The sequence below is a fragment of the Periplaneta americana genome, chromosome 14, assembly GCF_040183065.1.
Source record: "Periplaneta americana isolate PAMFEO1 chromosome 14, P.americana_PAMFEO1_priV1, whole genome shotgun sequence".
Taxonomy (NCBI): Eukaryota; Metazoa; Arthropoda; class Insecta; order Blattodea; family Blattidae; genus Periplaneta; species Periplaneta americana.
In genome coordinates this window covers 116,639,559-116,665,598 of record NC_091130.1, presented here as the reverse complement: position 1 = coordinate 116,665,598, position 26,040 = coordinate 116,639,559, and the positions used below count along the sequence as shown (strand labels likewise).

Here is a 26,040-nt window from a genome sequence, read left to right as displayed (position 1 = left end):
ATATATAAATAGGGGTCGCCATAGTCCTACAGTTAAACTGTTTTAGGTCCGTATTTTATTTAAAAATTCTAAATATCAACCTGTGTGATTTAATGTCACTTGTGTAATAGATGCTTAGTCCTGTGATAAAACACTTTTCCCTTCCATTTCCATATCTAGCACAAGTAACAGGCTATCCATGTTTGTTTCCTTATTGCAGTAATGTCAAAGCAAGCGCATTTTTCTAACCTTGACGTCATGCGCGGGCATCAAGCGTTAAGTATGGAAAGAGGAAGGGTTGTGTATATGAATAAGCAACCTGTTGGATTAAGAAAACAGTGGTGCACAAATTTCAAACGGAACGTGACATTTTATGTCGTTATTTTTATATGGCTTCTTTCTGTTTGATATTATCTATATTGTCTGTAAAACGAAAGTACTAATACCAATTTCTTAATATTGCAGTTAGTCTTATAAAAGTAATCAATAAACTAATCAAAACAATAGGCCTATTACAGTACAAAACAAAGTTATCTAGGTGCTGTATATGTTTTAAGTGTAACTAATATTCCATAACAAAACTCTCTTCGCATTATGTTTTTAAGATGATATTGGTGAGCAACTTCCTATCATTGAATATTAAATTATTTTCTCGAAATGTGCTGAAGCTATAGCCTATAACACATAGGCACGTATCTTTTGCTTTTGATGTAACAGTAGTTGCTTTGTTAATTCATTTCCTTACAAACAATTTCCATGCGAATATTTTCAAAATTTTCAATACACTATCTTCAGTAGGCCTAATACATATTTACGGTATAATAGATTTACGAAAACCTTTTGTAAGGCTACTAAATAAATAGGCCTATGTCTGAAAATTTCACTTTTCTATAAAAAAAATTTGAGAAAATATTTCTTTTGAACAAAAAAATCAAACTTGTGAAGAATGAACATTAAAATTAAAACTTATATTCTTATAATGCACTCATACTTCTCAGACAAATCTAAAAATTAACATGGATACAATTTTAATAAGTTCTCTTCCCTTTTTCCATTGAATCAGTGCTGGCCATCCCTGAATGAAGCTCGACCAAGCGGCATATACTACCTCTTTCGTCTGTCTCTTTCCTTGCCGCTGTAAAGCACTTAGGCTCTCCTGAGCTCTAAAGCGCGCGCTTGCTCCTATGGGCATCAATTGACATGACTGCCTTACTGTAATATGTCATTTATTAAAATTGGGTAGTTGTAACATTGACAAATTACTTCTGTTTAAACCTTACTGTTATACTTGTGTATTAGATGTTATTAATCAACCAATCAACAATCATAATTTATTATAGAAATGCGCTTACTAGTACATAAAATTATGGATTATTACTGTTTCCAGAATTAATAATGGCTTCGTCGACTAAAATTACTTGCACTTCTGGATCAAACCAGACGTTACTGTTTATTTTATTTGAAATGGCACAACTTGCATCCAAAATTCTTCAAGCAATAAAAATTAAATCTAAATTCCCACATGAAAATGACTAAATAATTTAAAATAGAGCAATGGTAAGATTTCAAAAGAATATATAAAATCTGATTAATATACTTTTTTAATATTTATAAGTGAATCACAGTGAAAGAACTGTTTTTTAAAGTTATAAGCACTTAGGCCACTGTCTTAGACAACGTGTTTATTGTCTCCATAAAACAGGCATCTAGACAATGAACGGTTTAATTTGTTTATCACATTCATTTAAGCACTCGACACATTTTGTACATTTTATTCGGCTTTACTTTCTTCACTTTCAGGCTCTTTCTTTTCAGCTTCATCTTCAGTCTCTGTCTTCTCTCCTTTCTCTTCATCATCTTCTTTCTTTTCTTCTTCTGTTTCATTCTCTTCGTTTTCTTCTTTTTCTTCATTTTCTTCCTCTTTTTCTTCATTTTCTTCTCCTGCTTCTTTTTCTTCATTTTCTTCCTCTTTTTCTTCGTTTCCTTCTTCCTCTTTCTCTTCATTTTCTTCCTCTTTTTCTTCTTCATCTTCCTTTTCTTCACCCTCCTTTTCCTCTTCATCCTCTTTCACTTCGTCTTCAGCTGGAGCTTCTTCAGCGTCTTCTGCTGGAGTTTCTTCAGCATCTTCCGCTGGTGCTGTTTCAGGAGTAGAAGCCCCTTCTTCTCCCTCACATTCTGCCGCTGAATCTGGTTCTTCTGCATTATCTCCTTCCCCGGCTGCTACAGGCGTCTCTGTTTCATCGTTTCCCTCTTGTGTATCACCTCCTCCTTCTTCTGACGATGGCAGTAGGTCATCAATTTTTCCCTTTACACTGTCTACGGCTGATCCCACTGCAGCTTTCGCTTCATCCATTTTCTCTCCAGCTAATTCCTTGGCGCTGTCTCCAGCATCTGAAACACATTTATTGTTATATGAATTAATGGACATTTATTGCATAAAACTAGTGACAGACTACAGTTACTAATCGCGAACGGGGTTGTAATGTGTCACCAGCGAATAGGAATTACATAGAATGGACACTGAGCGAATTTTCCTGTGTTTTGTTTCTCTGTGCGCCAGCGTTTAGTTCCACTTTCAAGCGCTAGAGGTTAGTGTAATCGAGCATACGCTAAGATAATAATTGAGAATAGAGTTGAGACACAGGATCCAAACATCGCCTATCTTATTGCATAATCCAGTAACGCTTTGCTTCAAATAAATTCAAGTTAACAGCTTTTCCTTATTTCTCAGTGACAAACTAGTTGTAATAATAATATTTTATATTTCAGAGATAGTAAATTATATTATAAAATAATATAATACATTATAAAATTAAGTACCGAATTCGTTTAATATTTGTATATAATTAATATAGGTATATGGTTTTACTTCGCTTCTTGTCTATGCAGATGACGTGAATATGTTAGGAGAAAATACACAAACGGTTAGGGAAAACACGGAAATTTTACTTGAAGCAAGTAAAGCGATCGGTTTGGAAGTAAATCCCGAAAAGACAAAGTATATGATTATGTCTCGTGACGGGAATATTGTACGAAATGGAAATATAAATATTGGAGATTTATCCTTCGAAGAGGTGGAAAAATTCAAATATCTTGGAGCAACAGTAACAAATATAAATGACACTCGGGAGGAAATTAAACGCAGAATAAATATGGGAAATGCGTGTTATTATTCGGTTGAGAAGCTCTTATCATCCAGTCTGCTGTCCAAAAATCTGAAAGTTAGAATTTATAAAACAGTTATATTACCGGTTCTTCTATATGGCTGTGAAACTTGGACTCTCACTCTGAGAGAGGAACATAGGTTAAGGGTGTTTGAGAATAAGGTGCTTAGGAAAATATTTGGGGCTAAGCGGGATGAAGTTACAGGAGAATGGAGAAAGTTACACAACACAGAACTGCACGCATTGTATTCTTCACCTGACATAATTAGGAACTTGAAATCCAGACGTTTGAGATGGGCAGGGCATGTAGCACGTATGGGTGAATCCAGAAATGCATATAGAGTGTTAGTTGGGAGACCGGAGGGAAAAAGACCTTTAGGGAGGCCGAGACGTAGATGGGAGGATAATATTAAAATGGATTTGAGGGAGGTGGGGTATGATGATAGAGACTGGCTTAATCTTGCACAGGATAGGGACCGATGGCGGGCTTATGTGAGGGCGGCAATGAACCTTCGGGTTCCTTAAAAGCCATTTGTAAGTAAGTAATATGGTTTTACTTCTCATAAGAGTTTTGTTTTTCCATTTTCAGCGCTATCAAATCATTACTTATTTTAATTGTTGTTGGGGGTCAACGTCTCAACTCTCATTATAAAGGAACTCTAGAGTCTAGACTTTACAGTTAATGACGGATTTATTATTTTATGGATCCAATTTATTTTATTTGAGTACATAATGTACCTAGATGTATTAATTATATGTGTTATATTTCCGCTGTGTCGACTGCTAGCTGGTGTGATGTCAGCGCCAACTCTAGGGAGAAAGCAGAATCTCACGCTTTAGCTGGCTTGAAGGTCATTGAAATCAGTCCGGCTACATCAAAGGTACCGACGCGAAGTGTCCATTCTTTATAATCCCTATTTGCTGGTGTCACCGTCTCGATCGCTGTTAGAACCTTAATCCTGTTTCCAAAACTAGATAATCGCGCTGAGGCACAGCCAGTGGACAAAAAATAACATTTTAGTAATCTTTGGTTTTGAATCACCTTGATTTATATTATTTAGAAAGTCGTGATAGCTTCTGCTGTGGAATTTTGTTACCCCAGCTATAGATAATTATACACTTCGCGTCGGTACGTTTGATGTAACAGGACTGATTTCAATGACTTTCAAACCAGTTTGAGCGTGAGATTCTGCTTTCTCCCTGGAGTTGGCATTGGCATCACACCAGCTAGCAGTCGATACAACGGAATATAACACAATTATAATTAATACATCTAGGTACATTATGTACTCAAATGAAATAAATTGGACCATGAAATAATAAATCCGTCATTTGCTCTAGTGTCTAGACTCTAGAGTTCCTTTATAATGACAGTTGGTTGGTTGGTTGGTTGGTTTATTTTTGTGGACGTCCTTGATGCTATACGCATCTACCAACGTCCCTCCGTTTTCTGAATGTATGTCTTTAGTGTGAGTAGATGACTACAATGGTGTACTGGAATACTATATTTTCATTTTACATCTAGAGATGTGACGAAATAAAGCATATATAATCGGCAGGTGTATATTAGCTAAAAATCGTTGTAATAGAAATTGGTAGTGGAAATTCTAATCTTTTCAAGTTCTGATATAATTTAATAATACTATTATCATGAAGGGCGCATTCAAATAGCATGTGATTAACTGTGCCGATCTGACCACAAGAACACAACGCGCTGTCCTGTTTTTTAATTTTGTGTAGATACAACGGAGTCTGGGCTGTATTAAATCTTAAGCGAACTATTGTAGTAGTTAATTTTCTCGGCAGTTTGAATGTTTGTAACCAGGAATGACTTTGTAGCGTTTCTTGTATTTGACCATACGATTTAGCATGATTTTTAATGTACGATGACCATAGTTCTTGCCTATAATTCCTAATTTTCTTGTTAATTAGGGGTAAAAAGTCAGAGGTGGGAAGTAAAATATTGCAAAGCGTCCCTTGAACAATAGCATCTTTGGCTAATAAATTTACTACCTCGTTCCCCCAAATTTTACTATGACCCGGAATCCATGTTAAATATACTTTCTCATGAAATAACTCATAAAGATGACTTCGAATATTGGAAATGTACCAACTTTCTTGTATGTTCTGATTTTGACTTAACACGGCACGTAATACACTTTGAGAATATGAGCAAATCAATACATTATTCAAATTATCTTGTTTGATATATATTAAGACCTGTCTTATTGCAAAGGCTTCCGCCGTAAAAATTTACGTAGGTATTGGAAGCTTGAACTGTGAGACGTAGACCTCAACAACAATTAAAATATGTAATGATTTGATAGCGCTGAAAATGGAAAAACAAAACTCCTATGAGAAGTAAAACCATATACCTATATTATATTGTATAGAAATATTAAAATAATTTGATACATAATTTTATAATGTATTATATAATTTTATAATATAATTTATTATATATGAAATATAAAAAAAAGTATTATTACAACTAGTTTGTCACTGAGAAATTAGGAAAAGCTGGTAACTTGAATTTATTGGAAGCAAAGCGTTACTAGATTATGCAATAAAGTGGACGATGTTTGGATCCTGTGTCTCAACTCTTATATTCAATTACTAGCCGTACCCGTGCGCTCCGCTGCACCCGTTAGAAATAAATATAAAGTAATTATATAATTAAAATAGGACATTTGATCCAAGGAACATTCGTGTTTGATAGAAGAATAAATCGTTTATTATGTTACTTAATTTAAATTTAATTAAAAAATTAAAATGCGATCATTTTGATCCAGAGACCACTCATTTGGTCATAAAAATTAGTTTAGGAAATACAGGAAACGAATATACAGAATAGCCTATCAAGTTTTCTGTGCATAAGAATCTAATTTAATCTTACCTGTCCTCGATTCACTCAGAAGTTACTGTGATAACATTATAGCATTATGTCGATCTAGAGAAACTACACTTTCCAATGGTGAATTAATAATTAATTATACAAATCGGTTAATTTAGCTTCCGATATTACTTCATAGAAACGCAGAAACATTATCAGTAGGCTATCTTTCATAGCTTTCGATTGTTGCTGTCCAAGGCCCCTTATAGACGAAGTCATTTATTTTTTAATTCATTACACGGCCTTAGATGGCAGTTATTTAAAACTCATTTATCTCATTAAATATCAGTCCTATCAAAATTTTTCAAAGAATAAAACTTATCGCAAATGATTTTTAAAGAAATGTTTGTTATGTAATATTTTTCATAAAAATCAATAATAAGCGAGATATTTCGATTTATTTAATTCAGGCCCCCTTATAACCCCCCTTTTAATTAATGTATTTTGAATGCCATATAGCCTATAATCTAAGTTACAACGAACTTAATTTATATTCCAATTTTCATCGAAATCGGTTCAGCCATTATCGCGTGAAAAGGTAATAAACATACAGACAGACATACAAACAAAAATTTCAAAAAAGCGATTTTCGGTTTCTGGGTGGTTAATTATATATGTTAGGACCAATTATTTTTGGAAAATCGAAAATTACCAGAAAAATTTCGGCTACAGATTTATTATTAGTATAGATTATCTTAGCATGTGCTCGATTACACTAACCTCGAGCGCTTGAAAATGAAACTAAACGCCGGCGCACAGAGAAACAAAACAGGAAAATTCGCTCAGTGTCCATTCTTTGTAATCCCTATTCGCTGGTGCGAGTATCTTGCCTTTACCGTAGTCAGTGGACAATAAGGCTGACAACAAACACTGTGATTGGCAGATTGCTGACGTGATATGTATTTAGGTGGTACCATTCTCAGCTACACTGACAAGTGCTCACTGACTGATTTTTTACTTAAGGACATACGCCAGAAACGCTGGCGCTGGCAGTAACTTGTATGCCTGATATTTCGAAATTATCTACGACGCCTTTTTCATCTAATTTGCTTGTAGGTGGCAGCAGCATCGACAGAATATACTGTTTGCCAACGATAATAATTAATAACTCTCTTTGCTCCTCCTTGTTATGGTCGTTGCTCACCAGTGTTGACAATTTAGTGCTTTTGTCGCTAAATCTAGCTATTTTTAACTATTTCTCAGCGGCAATTTTTTTTTGTAATTTTTCTATTGCTTAAATAGGGATTTAGCGACTTTTTCAACAGCCTCTAGCGACAAAAACAACGCATTCGTGAGGTGTGTCTAAATTAAGTGGCATAGTTTCTTGAAATTAACATTTGAGTCGTTCAGAGCTAAAGTGGATCAAGTCACAAATTTTCATAAATTGAGTTTAATTCATTTTCTAGTTATCTGAAGTTGGATCTTTTCCGAGCAGTAATGGATCAAGTCTTAATTCCAAGCATTCGCCGGTAGGTGACACCAGTCATTTTTGGCTCAGATTATTTGTTCACGATGTTATGAACCATAGTGGATCAAGTCACCAAAGCGGTGCATCGATTAACATCACAATTGTTTATATTTTATAAATCTAGAATTTCAGAACGGAGCAATAAAATTATTGCCGGTGAAATTAGATAATCCACTAGAGCAAGTTAACTTTAAGTCCTGTTATCTCAAAACTACGTCTCATGGACTTGATCCACTTTAGCTCTGAACGCCTATTTTCTCAAAGTAAACAGAAATGTGATTCATATAAAACCCACGAAGCTTGAGTTGTGAGGGTGCTAGGAACAATGGATTGTACCGGTACTATTTCGCATTGTCTGTAATGAGGCGATATTAGCGATCCTAGTGGTTAGCAACTATCTATGGATGCATATTTACTACGTATTGAGCTTCGTGAAACTAGACTGTGATAAACTAACACATTTCTTTCTTTATTTAGTTCAACAAGAATGATGCTAACCACAATTTGTTATACCTCAAATGTAGAAACTATGCCACTTAATTCAGACACACTTCACGAATGCGTTGTTCTTGGGATGCAGAGCGTTATTGTCATTATAATGCAAATCACAACCGAATAATAGTTACTATTTATGTAAGTCGCCATTGTAGCGGTGACGATGATTAGCGCTTGTTGCGATCAATAATAGAATTAGGAGGCGGACAAGGCAATGCATTGCTGAGGCAATAAATGAACAGATCTTTTCTATAGATATAGCCTAATTTGTAACAGAACTTAATAACAAGACAGTCCATTTAAAACGACAGACGTCAATATTAGAATGAGTTCAATTATTTTGCTCTATCACAAACAACATGTAGGCTACAAACCAATCTGGGCGTCATCCGCAATGACATTAGTTACCTGTTTGACGGAAACTAAAATTTCTATTGTCGGTATATACAGGTTGAGTCGTAATTGTGTACTGTAAAGTAGTGCAGAGTATTCAATACTAAAAATAAAACATATTTTTCCTTATAAACTTATGGTCGTGCCCGCTTCATTATGGAGATAATGATTGGAACAGTTAGAAGAAGACAACAGCTGCTTTTCTGAGTGTGTTGTTTAATGACGTGGTTAATTACATTGCAAGTTCACAGAAAATGCTGGAAATGTCCACCATTCACTTTACAATGCAATGTTTACTGCTCCTGTCAGACATTATGGAACGAAATAGTACATTATGCAATGAGCCTATAATGATAGTAATTAAGAAGCGAGTATGGATGTTTATGAAACGAGCGCAAGCGAGTGTCATAATTTTCATACGAGCTTCTTAATTACCATTATAGTCGAGATTCATATGACTTTTTATGCTCGACCATATTTCTAACTTGAAATTATTCAGATGTATACATTTTATTTGTATCTGACAAGATCGGAAGTGACCGTGTTCTAGGTCGTGAATTGTGAGATGTGCGCAGACGCGAAAGTATTGATTTTTTTTTTCGAGGAACAATAATGTCATTGACCTTGATGTAATCCCGTTAAACTTGATATAACCTTGATTATTGAATTCGACATTGAAAAACGAGATGACAAATTGAATTTATTCGAATATTATTTACAATTAACGCTAATTATTATAGTAACAGGACATAACCTTCTGCGACAGTATTGGATTTCCAGCCTCCGTGACTTTTCGCTAATTCTCTTTCGATTGCATATCCGAGAATAATCGATACTTGCGGTTTTATAACGGTACAAAGCTGACTTGTCATTGGCTGAACACCTGTAAGCTGAGTTGTCATTGGCTGAAAACACCTGCACTTTAATGATGTATAATTACTACATTTAGGCATGGTCGAGCATAAACAATTTTAGAAGACTGGACATGAAAAGGCTGTAAGTGTCATTTTTACAGTGGCGGTGCGTCAATAAGAGCACAAGAGCACGTGAACACCTTGTTTCCATTAATGCACGACTACTAGTTTTATTATTTAATACCGTATTGGCATAGTGGGGATGTATAATATCAGAATCGAGTATTTTAAACTTCCCGCATCTTGCATAAACTTCTTATGTAAACTTGGCAACATCCGTTCACGTACAAGCCGTGCTCTTTTCAAGAAGGTTATAGAAATTTCACGCATGCGCGGGAGAAAATTGTCTTTCGCTGGCCGCTTATGACTCGTCAAGAGCACAAAGTGAATCTATCCTACAGATGTCAGGTGCATCGATGCCTATCGTTTACGTGCTATATCTCGAGGAAGAAATTTAATTAGTCTGTATTTTATCCTGCAGATGTCAGCATCTCACTCTCGGAACGTTTACTTTATGTGAATGTGTGTACAGAGCTGCTACGAGAGTTTAGTTTGTGAATTACTATACTTCAGTGTCGGCATATAGCATAGTTTGGCTTTCAAAGACGTGCTGGCTGAATGTGATGGTGGTATGAATTTAAATATCTGTATGGTGGTGTATATTATTTAAGAATAATATTTACTGGCATGTATTTATAGTAATCAATGTATGCGAATGGGATTACAGTACTGATATAGGCTATAGTGTATCAGTGTGTTGTGAATCAAAATATATTACTGAACACATGCTTTTGTAAATTGTGTTATGTATTAATTTTTAACAAGCAATGAACTCTGTTCAAGTAATTTTGAAGAGTAAAGAACTGGGTAAGCTGGCTTACCAGGAAAAATTGGAAATAAAAAAGACTAGGTTTCATAATAATAATAATAATAATAATAATAATAATAATAATAATAATAATATGTTGTTTTGAATTTATATACGGTTTTTTCGACATTTCATATTAGGCTAAAAACGTGCGATTTCAAATTATCTTCGATTTTGGAACACAAAACTGTGAACACATAATATTTTATCACGAGCCGCCACTGAGTGCCAATATAATTGAAGATTAGTTAAAAAAAGAATATGTCTCTGGCTCAATTCACCAAGAAAAATTATAAGTCCCATTGTAATTTTATTTAGGTTCTAGCTTCTTCCATAGATGTCCAAAACGTATGACACTACATTACTAGTTGCACAAGAAAACTCTATTTTCTACGATTTTGGCATTTACAATCCAGTCTTCATATTGATAGTCGAAACGATTCACATATCAATATGACGCTAATAAGTTGTTTGAAATTATAATGAATAATAATGTCAATACAGAGAATTGGATTAATTTGGAAAATAATACGAAATTTAGGTACTCTAGAATAATAGACTATGTTAAAGTAACTACTTTTTCTGCCTCTATACTCCCCGAATTTGTTAATCACCCCAATTTATGTACGAATAATAATTTTTTATTAAATTAAAATTAAGTTAAATATTTTATTGATGAACGTTATTGAACAAGTAATAAATACTTCGCTTTGTTAATATTTTATGTTTCGGTCGTAAATTACCAGATTGACTAGTTTCGACGTGGTTTGCGTCGTCCTTAAATATTTCGTTAAACTTTTAGGGCCATATTCATAGACATTTTTAGCACGGGCTTCCGGTGGATGATCAGCGTTTTTCGTATTAATAAACCAGTGATAGCGATATGATATGATTTGAATTCTGTACTAGTAACCAGTGGATAGCCGGGGCTAGTTTAGCACGCTCGTAGCGCGTGCTGCGAAATGTCTATGAATACCACCCTAACAGATTAAAAATTAATTCAGTATGATGCCACATCATTTGTTTCCCTTTTATGTTTTTCACGGTTGGTTGGATTCTAAACTACTTTATTTTAAACATATAATTTTAGTCATCTGAGGCCTATTGTAATTAATGACGTCATCGTATTAACAGAAAATATAACCAGATTTCTAGAATAACAAGCGCATAAATGTTTCACGTTAAGAAGTATAATTGATTCTGTAGATAATAATTTATTTCCCTGAGGAAATCGCTTTTCCTTTTATATGAATTGGACCGTTTCATTTTCCAGTTATTTTACGTAAGTTAATGCAAAAAATATATATATTCACGAACGTCTAATTTGACATGCACAGAACTCCATTTTTGATATCGGGGATGGTGAAAAGTGTATTTACGTGAAAATCTAGAAATATATTTTTGCAACATCAAAATATATTCTCTTTATATTTAGAATACGATAGACTTTTGCTAATCCGACCATTCCTTGCATAAAGGGTTGTCGGATCAGTGAGAGTGCTGGATTACTGAGAGTGCTTCAAAATGTCATTAAATGTAATGTTATAATCTGTGCCAACCACTCCACTTGCACTTTTAAGTCAAAGCTAGAACGTTTCTTGAATACGTACAGCTCATCAGCAGACAGCAGATTTTCGGTCCCTACAAAGCAACAAGACATCACGTCCCTTGGCTTATGGAGGGAGCGTAGCAATGAGTACTGTGAAGTCCCTGCAATTGCGTACACGTAACGTTCAGTATCACGACCAAAAATTCGCTGTCTGCTTTTAAGTGCAATATACATACAGTGAATAACAGAATTATTCGGACACTTAATATTCCAAATGTTTACGTGTATGTTACTAAACATGTTTGCAAAAACGCATAAATTACGCTTGCGGTTACGTCAAATAAACCAATTTGCATAATATGGACATAAAAGAGCTTGATAATGAAACGGTATGTTAACATATTTATATAAAAATAAAAATATATATACAATTTACTCCGTAACAAAAATATTCGGACAGTCGTGTTAGTCCTATTCTGTACACCTCTGTTGATCTCTTACACTACAAAGTAGGTGGAAGTACCGAGTTTCAATAATGTGCGAGAGTACTTAGTGTTACTTGTGCTGTCGTTTCAGCAAGACGGAACACAAAATGGGGCGTAAAGGTAAGCAAACAACATTTAATCAGAGGCAGTTAGTGATATTCCATCACGAAAAAGGGAAATCCATTCGAAACATTGCAGATTTGATTCAGATGAAGAGAAGTACAGTGTCTGACATAATTCTCAGATATTAAAACTAGGACAGAATAGAGCTGAGAAAGCAAACAGGTCGCCGAAAAGTCCTCACAGACAGAGAAGAATCTCTTATTATCAGACAGATTAAAAAGAATCCTCATATAAGTGCCCCGAAGTTAGCTTCTGAAATTGAATCGGCTACGAGTAAAAAAGTGCATGCCCAAACAATTAAGAGGGCAATACATAAACGGGGCTACAACGGAAGAACAGCACGAAAAAAGCCTTATGTTTGTGAAAGGAACAGACGTAAACGACTTCAGTTCCCTAAGGAATATGAAAATAAAGGTGAAGATAGGTGGGAAAAGGCTCTTTTTTCTGATGAGAGCAAATTCAATGTTTTTGGCAGCGATGGTAGACAAATGGTCTGGAGAAAGCCTAAGGAGGAAATGAAAACCAAGAATTTGCGAGCTACTGTTAATCAAGGTGGAGAAAATGTGACGATATGGGGGTGCATGTCAGCTTTTGGAGTTGGTGAATTGGTGTTCATCGAGGATATCATGAAGAAGGAAGACTATCTACACCTCCTGCAACACAATTTAGTGAAAAGTGCAGAAAAGCTTGGAATTGAAAAGGAATTTATGTTTTACCAGAACAACGATCCCAGGCATAACTCCTATATTGTAGAAGAATTTCTGCTCTACAAATGCCCTAAAGTGCTTCATCCTCCTCCACAATCGCCGGATTTGAACCCTACTGAACATTTATGGGAAGAATTTTTTGACGGGAGGGTTGGATCAAGGCCTATTTCTTCTAAAGAAGAGCTAAAAGCAAGACTTCAAGAAGAATGAGTGAAAATTCCTATAGACATAACAAAAAAATTAGTACATAGCGTGCCACGTCGACTGAAAGAGGTTATTAAACAGAAGGGTGGTCCTACAATGTACTAATAATAACGAGCTGGAATAGTATTCTTTGTTTTCAAGAAGTGTCCGAATATGTTTGTTAGTATTAGAAATCAAATCTTTTCCTTTATGTTTTAGTAATTAGAAGAAAATTAAGTTAATTGGAATTGTTGTGTTGAAAATGTTTATATGAAATGGGATACTTTTAGGAAAAAAAAAATAATTAAAGCTTATTTTTATATATTTGTATGTAAATATATGTCATTGAATTGTTAGTTGACGGATGTCCGAATATTTTAGTTACTCACTGTATATGTGTATAAGTAATACAAAATAGGCTATAACACATGACACTGGTGCAAATTTCCCAGAAACGTATTACAGTAGAAGTGATATGACGTCGGCTTAGAGTGTAAACCTGCTAAATCATTTTTTTTTTTTGCCTAAAATGACATTTTATTACCATTCGAAAGGGAACGAGACTACGAATCGTATAGGAAAACTATTTGCACGTGTACTTTGAATTTGGTCTTAAATTTTCAGAGTTAATTTAAACTTAGTCTTTTGCTTCATTTGTAAAATTTTCTTTTTGGCTGTTAGCAGGTTTACACTCTAAGCTCACGATATGCCACATTAAGTAAAATATTACCATGACAACTAAAACGTCATGACTTCTATTATGACGCCATAACTTGTGCCATATACATAATTGAGGGGTTTGCCGGAAAAAGGTCGTATACGTCAATATGGTGAATTGAGATACAGGCAATCTAAGATTTTAAAACGCACCTGAATAAAATGTTATACAGATAGTGAACAAAATTACACATTAAATTAAAAATCTTAGCGAGTGTAAATGTTTTGTAGCATTTAGGCAATTTATATTATTAAATTTCCTTATATTTGTACCATATAAAACTTCGGTCTATACGCCCTTTATCCATATAATGATTTGCTTAGGGGATTTAATGTATATTTCAGATTTAAATTTCACACGGAATTGAAACAAATATACATTTTATGACATTTATTATCTACTTCTAAAGTAATTTACATTATTTCAGATATACTGAATAGACATTAAGTACGCAAAGCAAAATCTCTGAATATAACAGAAAAAGAAAATCTCCATTTTGTGTGAACATAAATAAATAACATTTATTCTTTGTATAATCCTGATAACAATAAACCCAAAAATCTGAATATTATAACAAATCTCTTTATAGAATATAAAATATTTCCGTCTGAATCTACGAGTTTCATAAGTTTGTTTACTCTTAAAGCAAGGACAATAATGAACATAAAAGTAGTCAAAGGAAACAATTGGACAGACTAAATTGAACTATATATATTTGCTTAGTTTCTACCAAGAGAAAACACACAGTACAGTATGCGGTAACGCGCAGCACCAGCTCTACTTGTAGACTGACTAAATCGCGCACGCACGAACGCAGCCCTGTCCTGCAGGTATGTACAGTACAATCAAAACAAAATTTCGCTACTATAATTAGCGAATTATTCACTACATTTTAAACCGTTTTCCCGAAGAAGGGCGTAGAGGTCTATCCGCCTTTCTTGCGGCAAACCCCTCAATTGTTGTCATAGCAACCTCTTTCTTCATAGACCATGATAATTATTATCAAACTACCCATAATATTACAAATCTGATGTTATTTCTTTATTAATCGTTTTATAATGCTGTCGGATAAAATAACTTAAGAAACACGTTTATAAGCCTATGTAGTTTTCTTGCTCTCCTGAACAATTACCGATACTTCAATGGACTTGGGATGTTTTTCAATTCAGGTCTTCAATTCCAAACCATCTCATACATTCGAGATTCTTTCGAATGATTCCCATATCCTTTGTTTAAAAAAAGCGTGTAACTCAAATTATTCAATCCGAAATATAATATTCAGATTTTTTGTATTCGACAGATATTGGAGAAAAATTGGGAGTATAAGGGTACAGTATATCAGTTATTCATAGATGTCAAAAAGGCGTATGACTCGGTTAAGAGAGAAGTTTTATATAATATTCTTATTGAATTTGGTATTCCCAAGAAACTAGTTCGATTAATTAAAATGTGTCTCAGTGAAACTTACAGCAGAGTCCGTATAGGCCAGTTTCTATCTCATGCTTTTCCAATTCACTGCGGGCTAAAGCAGGGAGATGCACTATCACCTTTACTTTTTAACTTTGCTCTAGAATATGCCATTAGGAAAGTTCAGGATAACAGGCAGGGTTTGGAATTGAACGGGTTACATCAGCTTCTTGTCTATGCGGATGACGTGAATATGTTAGGAGAAAATTCACAAACGATTAGGAAAAACGCGGAAATTCTACTTGAAGCAAGTAAAGCGAGAGGGTTAGAAGTAAATCCCGAAAAGACTATGTATATGATTATGTCTCGTGACCAGAATATTGTACGAAATGGAACTATAAAAATTGGAGATTTATCCTTCGAAGAGGTGGAAAAATTCAAATATCTTGGAGCAATAATAACAAATATAAATGACACTCGGGAGGAAATTAAACGCAGAATAAATATGGGAAACGCCTGTTATTATTCGGTTGAGAAGCTTTTGTCATCTAGTCTGCTGTCAAAAAATCTGAAAGTTAGAATTTATAAAACAGTTATATTACCAGTTGTTCTGTATGGCTGTGAAACTTGTACTCTCACTTTGAGAGAGGAACAGAGATTAAGGGTGTTTGAGAATAAGGTTCTTAGGAAAATATTTGGGGTTTAGAGGGATGAAGTTAAAGGAGAATGGAGAAAGTTACACAACGCAGAGCTGCACGCATTGTATTCTTCACCTGACATAATTAGGAACATTAAATCCAGACGTTTGAGGTGGGCAGGACATGTAGCACGTATGGGCGTATCTACAAATACATATAGAGTGTTAGTTGGTAGGCCGGAGGGAAGAATACCTTCGAGGAGGCCGAGACGTAGAAGGGAAGATAATATTAAAATGGATTTGAGGGAGGTGGGATATGATGGTAGAGTCTGGATTAATCTTGCTCAGGATAGGGACCAATGGCGGGCTTATGTGAGGGCGACAGTGAACCTCCGGGTTCCTTAAAAGCCAGTAAGTAAGGAAGTCAATAAGTGGAATATATGCCTTTGTCATCTCTCCTTGCACTTACAGTAAATAAATATGAACTAATTCTGGTTTACGATGTTCATTTTTCTTTATGCGCTGTAATAACGCAAGCAGTGTGCGATCGACTCTGTTAATGAGAGGTGAACTCGGGGTCCCTGGCCTCTCACTAGGGCTGTACACAGTGCACCGCCCCTTTGTTGACGTACTGAAGTTCTCATATCGATTTTGGTCAAGGAAACTAGATGCCAGTGCGATAATGAATGATTCAGCAACATCACGACCACTTTCCCTCACGCAAGGAGAGGGTCGCAGCGAAGTTTATCTTGAAACATTGATGGAGCTGCCACTGAAATGTCACTTGGCATGCTAAAGTTGGAAGTCATCAATTTCTAAGCACTGTATACGGAAGAGATAATCTTGGCCTTATTTAAACTTTCATTCGGCAGGAAGTATAATATATATTATACGGATTCAGAGATATACTTATGGGCAGTAGACTTGTAATATAACCACTGAGATGACGGATGTTTGAGAAAAAATTATGACACAAACCAACTTGCCTGTTCAGCGGGCAGATCCTGTGAATCTTGAGATGGAACAGACTTTATCTGAATGCACTGCGTTCTTACTTACTTACAAATGGCTTTTAAGGAACCCGCAGGTTCATCGCCGCCCTCACATAAGCCCACCATCGGTCCCTATCCTGTGCAAGATTAATCCCATATCTATCATCATATCCCACCTCCCTCAAATTCATTTCAATATTATCTTCCTATCTACGTCTCGGCCTCCCCAAAGGTCTTTTTTCCCCTTAGGCCTCCTAACTAACACTCTATATGCATTTCTGGATTCGCCCATACGTGCTACATGCCCCTGCCTATCTCAAACGTCTGGATTTAATGTTCCTAATTATGTCATGTGAACAATACAATGCGTGCAGTTCTGCGTTGTGTAACTTTCTCCATTCTCCTGTAACTTCGTCCCTCTTAGCCTCAAATATTTTCCTAAGAACCTTATTCTCAAATACCCTTAATCTCTGTTCCTCTCTCAAAGTGAGGGTCCCAGTTTCACAACCATATTATTATTATTATTATTATTATTATTATTATCATCATCATCATCATCATCATCGTCATCGTCATCTCTGTACGTCGATCCTTTTTCAGCAGATATACAAATAATGCAGTTAGATTTTCAATTTAAACTCACAGATTTACAATGTGATGTTAAATGAAAGCTAGATGTCAGGACTTGACAAATGTTGAACTTTAAAAATCTGTGCCAACAAAATAAAATAATATCCGAAACTTTGTTCTTTCTTCTTTTTTAGTAGGTTATTTTACGGCGCTTTATCAACATCTTTGGTTATTTAGAGTCTGAATGAGATGAAGGTGATAATGCCAGTGAAATGAGTCCGGGCTCCAGCACCGAAAGTTACCCAGCATTTGCTCATATTGGGTTGAGGGAAAACGCCGGAAATAACCTCAACCAGGTAACTTGCCCCGACCGGGAATCGAACCCGGGCCACCTGGTTTCGCGGCCAGACGCGCTGACCGTTACTCCGCAGGTGTGGACTTCGTTCTTTCGGTTGCTCTTTTGAAGCCATGTTCGCTACAACTTACGTTTGTGAAAAATTATTTTCAGCAATGAAAATAGTAAAAACCAAATTTGCATCACGACTGACAGACAAATAACTTCATGATCAACTACTACTGGCAAAGTGACATAATTCCTGATTTTGAAATTCTGTCGCAGAGACATTCTGAAGACAGTTAATTTTAGGTTGTGATAATGTGTCCTATGTTTTTTTGTTAATTTCTTTCTTCGTTACACGTACGTACTAAACATTAGTTTATAGCCTTGTGCTGTAGGCTATAAAATTATATTTAAGTGCTTGACGTAAGGAAAATGAAAATCCGTTAATAAGTCAGACACTTGCTTCACTTCCCCTTCGGGTGTCCGTATCCCTCCATAGGTGCTATGCACGTTGCAGGTTACACAGTGGCTCGGCGCACGATCACATTTTCGCCACGGGTGCAGTAATGTATTTTGATTAAACAAAAACCTAATGAAAATTATCAAACTCGAAATCGCGATATTTCCTAGTTAACGTAAATGGATGAACTACTTTTCTTCCCTCCTATACGTAGTAAAGTGATTTGTTTGTATTTTACGCCAGTATCATCGAACTCCAGTCGTGGAAGGGGGTAGTTTCCGATTCTCAACCGTTAATCCAAAGGTATAGTCAGGTTAATATTAGAAATGTTTGTAAAAATAAAATGATGTCCCTGTATATCTTGTATTGGAATTTAGTTACATAGAACTGTTAACTCTGTGCCACTACTTAATGGTATGGTGGTAAAGTAACTTTCCAATGATTTGAAAATTTTTAAAATTGCAAAGTCTTTTTTTTTTGTCTCTTTCTCTTGTATGGAGGAGGGACCCGAAGGCTTGCACTGCAGTCTGATGTTTATTATGCTTACCATTCCTCTTCTGTGAATGATTGGATAGCCAAACGGCCGCGTTCTTGTACAAGTACAGCACGCTGCACCGTGAACTTAACCCGGGCTATTGTATGGATGATGATGATATGTGAATTAATGATGACGAAATGAATCTTTGGTCCAACGTCGAAAGTTACCCAGCAATTCTGCTTCAATTGGTTGAGAGAAAACCACGGAAAAACCCCAACCAGGTAACTTGTCCCACCCAAGATTTGAACCTAGGCTCGCTCGTTTCATGGCCAGACGTGCTAACCATTACTCCACAGCGGTGGACTTGCAATGCCTTAATCGGACTCTGGAAGCTGGCCATGTTTCTTTTTGGTAGCGAACAACTTCAGTTCATTTCTACAGTAACTCTTGAGAAATAATTAACTGGAGCACTAGAACAGTCGTCTATGTCTGATATTCCATCAGCTTTCTTTCTACGAACACTCGTCTATTCTTTTTAAAGATATCTGTCCTTGACTTTTCAAGTTAACATTCGGATGGTTTTATTTTATTTTTAGAGTAACTAATAAAATATTAATTTCCAACTAGTTTGCTCTTTCATTCGTTGGTGCAATTTTCTCTTTCCTTAAAAAGATAAAAAGATGTAATGGGGAGCTATAGTCTTCTGCTGATTCGTATAGTCTTTTGATATAATTATGCGTTAATTATACAGTAGGGAAAAGTAGCTAAATGATTTTAACGTGAATAGTTCTAGGCTAATTTTTCCGGGGATCCCGACTGCGCGCAGACCCAAAATTCTACCTGCTCGTCCACACCTGTGGAGTAACGGTCAGCGCGAAACCAGGTGGCCCGGGTTCGAATCCCGGTCGGGGCAAGTTGCCTGGTTGAGGTTTTTTTCCGGGGTTTTCCCTCAACCCAATACGAGCAAATGCTGGGTAACTTTCGGTGCTGGACCCCGGACTCATTTCACCGGCATTATCACCTTCATTTCATTCAGACGCTAAATAACCTATATGTTGATACAGCGTCGTAAAATAATCCAATAAAATAAAAAAAAACTCTACCTGCTCTGAAGTGGTGAACTGCGCGCGCGGTAACTTTTCGAAATAGGTCAGCTGCGCACGGTGGTCAATTTTTGAGTCAAGTCAACTGCGCGCGGAGGAAAATAAAAGTTAAGTTGGCACTACAGCATTTTATTTCCAATTTTCAGAGACTTAGGACTCTATTTGACTGCTAAGCTACACCATTCATAGGTATGGTTAATAGTACATTATGCAACGAGCCTATAATGGTAGTATTAAGACGCGAGTATGTTTGTTTATGAAACGAGAGCAAGCGAGTTTCATAATTTTCATACGAGCGTCTTAATTACCATTATAGGCAAGTTTAATACGACTTTTTATGCTCGACCATATTTCTAACTTGAAATTATTCATAAGTATTCATGTTATGGTTATCAAAGTGAGGAGCGGAACTGATCTGAGTTGTGAGATGTGCGCAGACGCGAAAGTATTGATTTTTTCCGAGGCAGGAATGTCATTGACCTTGATATAATGTAGAGAATAACATGAACATTAGCCTTTATATAACCTGGAAATTGATTTAGAATTGAAAAAAGAGATGACAAATTGAATTTATTTGAATATTATTTACAATTAACGCTAATTATTATGGTAACAGAACATAACCTTCTGCGACAGTATTGGATTTCCAGCCTCCGTGACTTTTCGCTAATTGTCTTTTGATTGCATATCCGAGAATAATCGATATTTGCGGTTTTATAATGGTACAATGGTGATTTCTCATTGGCTGAACAACTGAATTATAATGAATAGGTGTACTTTAATGAGATGCATTAAAGGGCTACTACCAGGTGTGTAATTACTACATTTCGGCATGGTCGAGCATAAAATACTTTGTCATATTCTCATGCCCATAATGGGGCACTCGTCAAGATATTTAAAAAGATACGGAAACTATTTTAATTCCTTATGATATTAATAATGAAACCTTTCTTTAATTCAAACGTGTTATAGTTCCATTTCTGTACTTTAAAATCATTTCCTGTATATACTGCACATGTTTTTCAGGTTTATTGTTAGATCGTGAGGCCTATCTGTATAATTCATTTTAATGTAGGTGGTTGTCTGAGTTTGAGTGATAGCGTCAACAAAATTATATATGTGTGGATGTGCAATGTGAAAATTAAGGCCGAAAGCTCTGTGGAATGCCTCACAAGCATTGGTTGTTCTTTCAGAACTTATAGTATTGGAAGCCCAAATTTGGGACGGAAACCCACATTCTGAATCTATGAAGTTCGTTGTCAAATAATCAGCAAAACATGTAACATTTTGCATATCGAGCTTTCAGGTATAACTCCCTGTAAAGTTGATTTGAATAATTTCGAGGGAAAAATTATTCATATAACATTTTCACTGTCGGGTTTAATGCTCATTAAATCTTCAACGAAAGCATCCCCAACTTCATCGGGAGAGAGAAAAGCCAAACCAAACACCCAGTGTAACCATTTACCTATATTAGTGTTATTTCCTTTATAATCGTAAGATAGCCCTAACGCCTGAATTTTACTCCACTAGGCCTGCGTCAAATGAAATCTACAACCTAATATTGATGAAAATGGCCACACCTCACTAACTGCTATAGCTACTTCGAAATCAGACACAATGATTGACGGTTGAAACTTATAATATTCATATCATCATAAGCATTTACGATTTGAGTTAATACTTTTTCGCACGTAATTGCAGTTGCAACAAACAAAATACTAAGGGGATGTACTGACCATTGTTTGAAACATGAATTGTAAAAAACTGATAAAAAAATTTACACCAGTAGCCGAAGGTACCGTCAACAAAAATTTTGTTACTCTCACAAAAACTGACTAATGATAACAGTGCTACTAACAGTTTTGTGCAAACATTACCAAGTCGCAAATAAAACACTCGCGCGCAGTCGATCTGTTTACAGCAGCGGTGGCGAAAATGTAATCGTGCGCGGAGCCACTATGTAACCTGCAACGTGCATAGCACCTATGGAGGGAGGCGGACACCCGAAGGGGAATTGAAGCAACTGTCTGACTTGTTAACACGTTGAATGTCACTTGACGCGTATACACGTCACACGGACGTAGCGCCATATGCCAATGACGCGTATGCACGTCATAGTTGTTTTCTTGCTTTCCCGCGCATTATTTCTTCAGTATTTTGGTTATCCTGTATTGTTATGTAGTATTACTTACTGGAAGGTTGCTGCTACTTATTATCATTCTTGGTTATTACCTTCCGCTCATTTAAGTAGAGGAATCATGGCTGACAAATTAGATGATAATTTTGAGACGCCTCCAGGTCCTTCAAATGCAAAAAATCGTAAAAGTGCGCCAGATAAACTTGCAAGGATGACGAAATTGCGCATCTAGTGAATACTTCAATGCCTGATTCGGACAGTGACAGTGATTTCAATCCAAATGAAAGCCAAAGTGAAAGTGGAAATGAAAGTGAAACTGATTTTGAAACATCTAATAATTCAAGTACTATTCCAGTTGCCACTCCAGTTCAAAATGTGGATATTTCGACGTCTTATTTATCTCGACTGAATTTGAAGACAGTATTGTTGAAACAGTAAATAAAGAGGGCAAAAAGTACAAAAGCCGCATGCAATTGAAAAGTATAATAACCACATGTCAGGCGTCGATCGGCAGGATCGAATGCTTTCGTATTACCCTAGATCATATATGTAACAGATATGTCGGGCTTATAGGCTTTGAGGTTAACAACTTTTGTCAGGTTTACTGCACTGCCATCTAGTTGTTACATAAGGAGTCACGTCATAATTCTCATTTGAATTGTATTAGCGACTGTGCTGCCATCTCGCGTTAGTTTACGGCGGACGGGTGGCGATCCTGGCGGTTGATCTCTTCAAAGTGCTGCCGATTTTAACGTAGCGAGGAGTTATCTGTTACATAATATGATCTAGGGTATTACCACTGCCATCGTGATCTAGACCAGGCCGTAATGCAGGTTGTGTGACGTCACTCGATGAGTCGGGCTTTTCTATTTGAATATACGGAGCTGAGTGAAATATATTACTTTATAGCGTGTCGGCGCTCAATTTTATTTAGTGTAATGTGTGTATAAGACCCCTTCACACTTCTTATTGCATAATATGTTGCAGAAATAATTTCAAAACTGTGTTATTTTAATGTGAACGGAGTTTTACATGGTAACATAACCTGGTTGCATCAACATTTTAAGTTTGGAATGGAAGCTATTTTGAGATTTAATAAAGAAGAATTATTTATATTGTGAATTTAATTTAGCACGTCTACCTTCCTTACTTGTAGGTACAAAAGTTACCACAGTCCCTCCTATGAAATTAGCGTATGTACAGTTGTGTGTTAATCTGGTAGGTTAGATAAATACAATTCATTACAACCCAGTATAGTAGGGAACAAATAAATAATACAATTAAATTTTTATTCAATGTAATATGTGCATAAGTTCCATTTATGTGTTGCATAATGTGGCAGGAATAATAAATAAAACTGTGTTATTTTTATGTGAAGAGAATTTACCATGTTAACATAACCTATCTGCGTCAACATTTTAGGCTTAAGTTGAGAACGAAAACGGTTTTGAGATTTAATAAAGAAGAATATATTTTTAGGATAAACTTCAGAACACGGTTACCGTCCTTACTTATAGGTAGAAAATTCACCACAGTCCCTCATATGAAATATACATACGTTATATTACTTAGTAGCGCTGAGGTATAGTTCCGGTAATTTCTGAAATGAAAACAGTTGAATTTATTTTTTGTGGAGATGCATTTGATCCTATAAGCAAGGCATATTAAAATCCTGAACGAACCAACTAATTTGTATATGCAAGATGTATAAATACGAAGGGAACTACCTCAGCGCTAGTTTAGCCCTAGTAACATATTAAACTAATCAGACTTCAGACTGGAGTACCGTCTGAAACGAATAAATACAATTGAAGTGTAGACAAATTGCATTTATAAATTATACGTAGCGTTATGCTCAATTATAATGCATAATTGCGAATATGGAAATAAGGCAAGTACTGATAGAATAAACATAACCTATAACTTCAACACATTAAAATATGCGTGCGATGCAACTGAAAATTGTTGAAACGTGCATAAATGAATGTGCAAGAATTTCGTAAAGAAGCATGAGTGCTTTATTTCAACTAATTACAATTCTAGATACTGTAACAGTAATGAAAACTATAGGGTATAATTTTTCCTAATATACTATATGTATCTCGTTTTTAGTTCAAATTGTGTATATTATCAAACGTCGTATTATTTACTCGTATAATGTAGGTTATTCACAAATAAAAAGGGCGCAATAATTTAAATTTAATAAGACAAATACGGTAAACTAACAATAATGGATTAGACAAGAGTAACATCGGTAACGCTGCACTTAGGCCTAATCACAACTTACTTTACATGTCAGTCAATGTTTCACTTTCACGTATATATTATTACACATATTTAGCCTACTGTTTATAAGACCAAAATTTCACTTAACCACATAAGGGCGCAATATTTAATCGAAATAAAGGCAGGTATTACACATACGAACTTTGCCTGCAACAACGTAATTTTCACACCAAAAATAATATTATACCTTAAATTGCAAGTAAATTGTGTCTCAAGTGTCTCACAATCACTGTTTAAAATTTTACTGACGCAATTGCACTGCATTTCAGAGAAATATATGTTATTCTTCATGCACTGCAACTAATTCATATGGTTGAAAGACCGCCTTTCGCGATCAGCTGTTAAGCGAGTCACGTGGTCTGCCTTACGGCCTGTATTAGATCACGATGGCAGTGGTATTACCCACGTGAATGAAAAACAGTTCGGTGGTAGGCCTATAAAAATTGACATCCACCTCTTCCAAATAATGTTACTGAACACACATAATTTGCATCCTCGGTACACCACAAGGAGTAGGATTTCGTTATATGATTTCAGATTTTCAGGAACACAATATTTGCTCTCGTATGCAACACTCAGCAGTCCAACAATCAAACGGGAATTACCAGCTGTGAAACACCTGCCTGCAAAACAACGCGCTAATGAAAAAAAAAAAAAAAGAGGAAACGCTGCAAAGTGTGTTACGAGAATGGCAGAAGGAAAGAATCAACATATTACTGTCCTGATTGCCTTGGTCAACCTGGATTGTGTCGATCCCTGCTTCTGAATCTACCACAAATAAAGTAAGATAGGCCTAATTTGTTTTTCTCTAACAATATTTCAATATACGGTCACGTAAAAACAAAAATAAGTGTGACGCGTAAACGCGTCAAATGGCATTGATAATGGAATTAATAACGCGGAGCCGGTGACGCTTAAATGCGTCATCAAGATTTCAAACATTGTCTGTACTCGAAAATTGTATATCAGGCTAAAAAATTATTCATAGACACTATTACATGATAAATAAACACAAAAAAAACTAATCAGCTCCTGGGAATAGATTTTGTAACAATACAGTCGGCAGCGAACGTGTCAGATTTTCATTTTCCTTGCGTCAAGCACTTGCTTATAATTTTATACAGTATAAGGCTACAAACTAATGTTTAGTACGTGTAACGAAGAAAGAAATGAACAATATCACAACCTAAAATTAACTGTCTTTAGAATGTCTCTGCGACAAAGTTTCAAAATCAGGAATTATGTCACTTACTGCCAGTCATAGTTGATCACGAAGGTCTGTCAGTCTCGATCTAAATTTGGTTTTTACTATTTTAATTGTTGAAAATAATTTTTCACAAACGTAAGTTGTAGCGAACATGGCTTCAACAGAGCAAGCGGAAGAACGAAGCTTCGGATATTTATTTTTTGGCAAACATTTGAAAGTTCAACATTTGTCAAGTCCTTACATCTAGCTTTCATTTGAATCACATAGTAAATCAGTGAGTTCAAATTCAAGAGCTAACCGCATTATTCGTGAATGTGCTGAAAAAGGGTCGACGTACAATGATGATGATAATAATAATAATAATAATAATAATAATAATAATAATAATAAACCTTTTAATGTTTCATCAGTAACATGTAGAATAATGCCGTTTTATGTTATACAACCGTTTTCCTCGTAATACTTGTAAACAAATCCTACG

The 26,040-nt window shown here is 35.6% G+C and overlaps 1 protein-coding gene across 2 annotated transcripts in view; it reads right to left on the bottom strand.

Annotated features, from left to right (window-relative positions):
- Positions 1 to 1,296: 1,296 nt before the first annotated feature.
- The window catches only part of LOC138712964 (cilia- and flagella-associated protein 251-like), a 121,939-nt gene continuing 97,195 nt past the window's right edge, over positions 1,297 to 26,040 (bottom strand). For both annotated transcript variants that reach the window (XM_069844648.1, XM_069844647.1), the window contains exon 3: positions 1,297 to 2,370. In XM_069844648.1, coding sequence (XP_069700749.1) covers positions 1,751 to 2,370 — 620 coding nt within the window. In that variant the 3' untranslated portion in view covers positions 1,297 to 1,750. The remainder of the gene's footprint in view (positions 2,371 to 26,040) is intronic.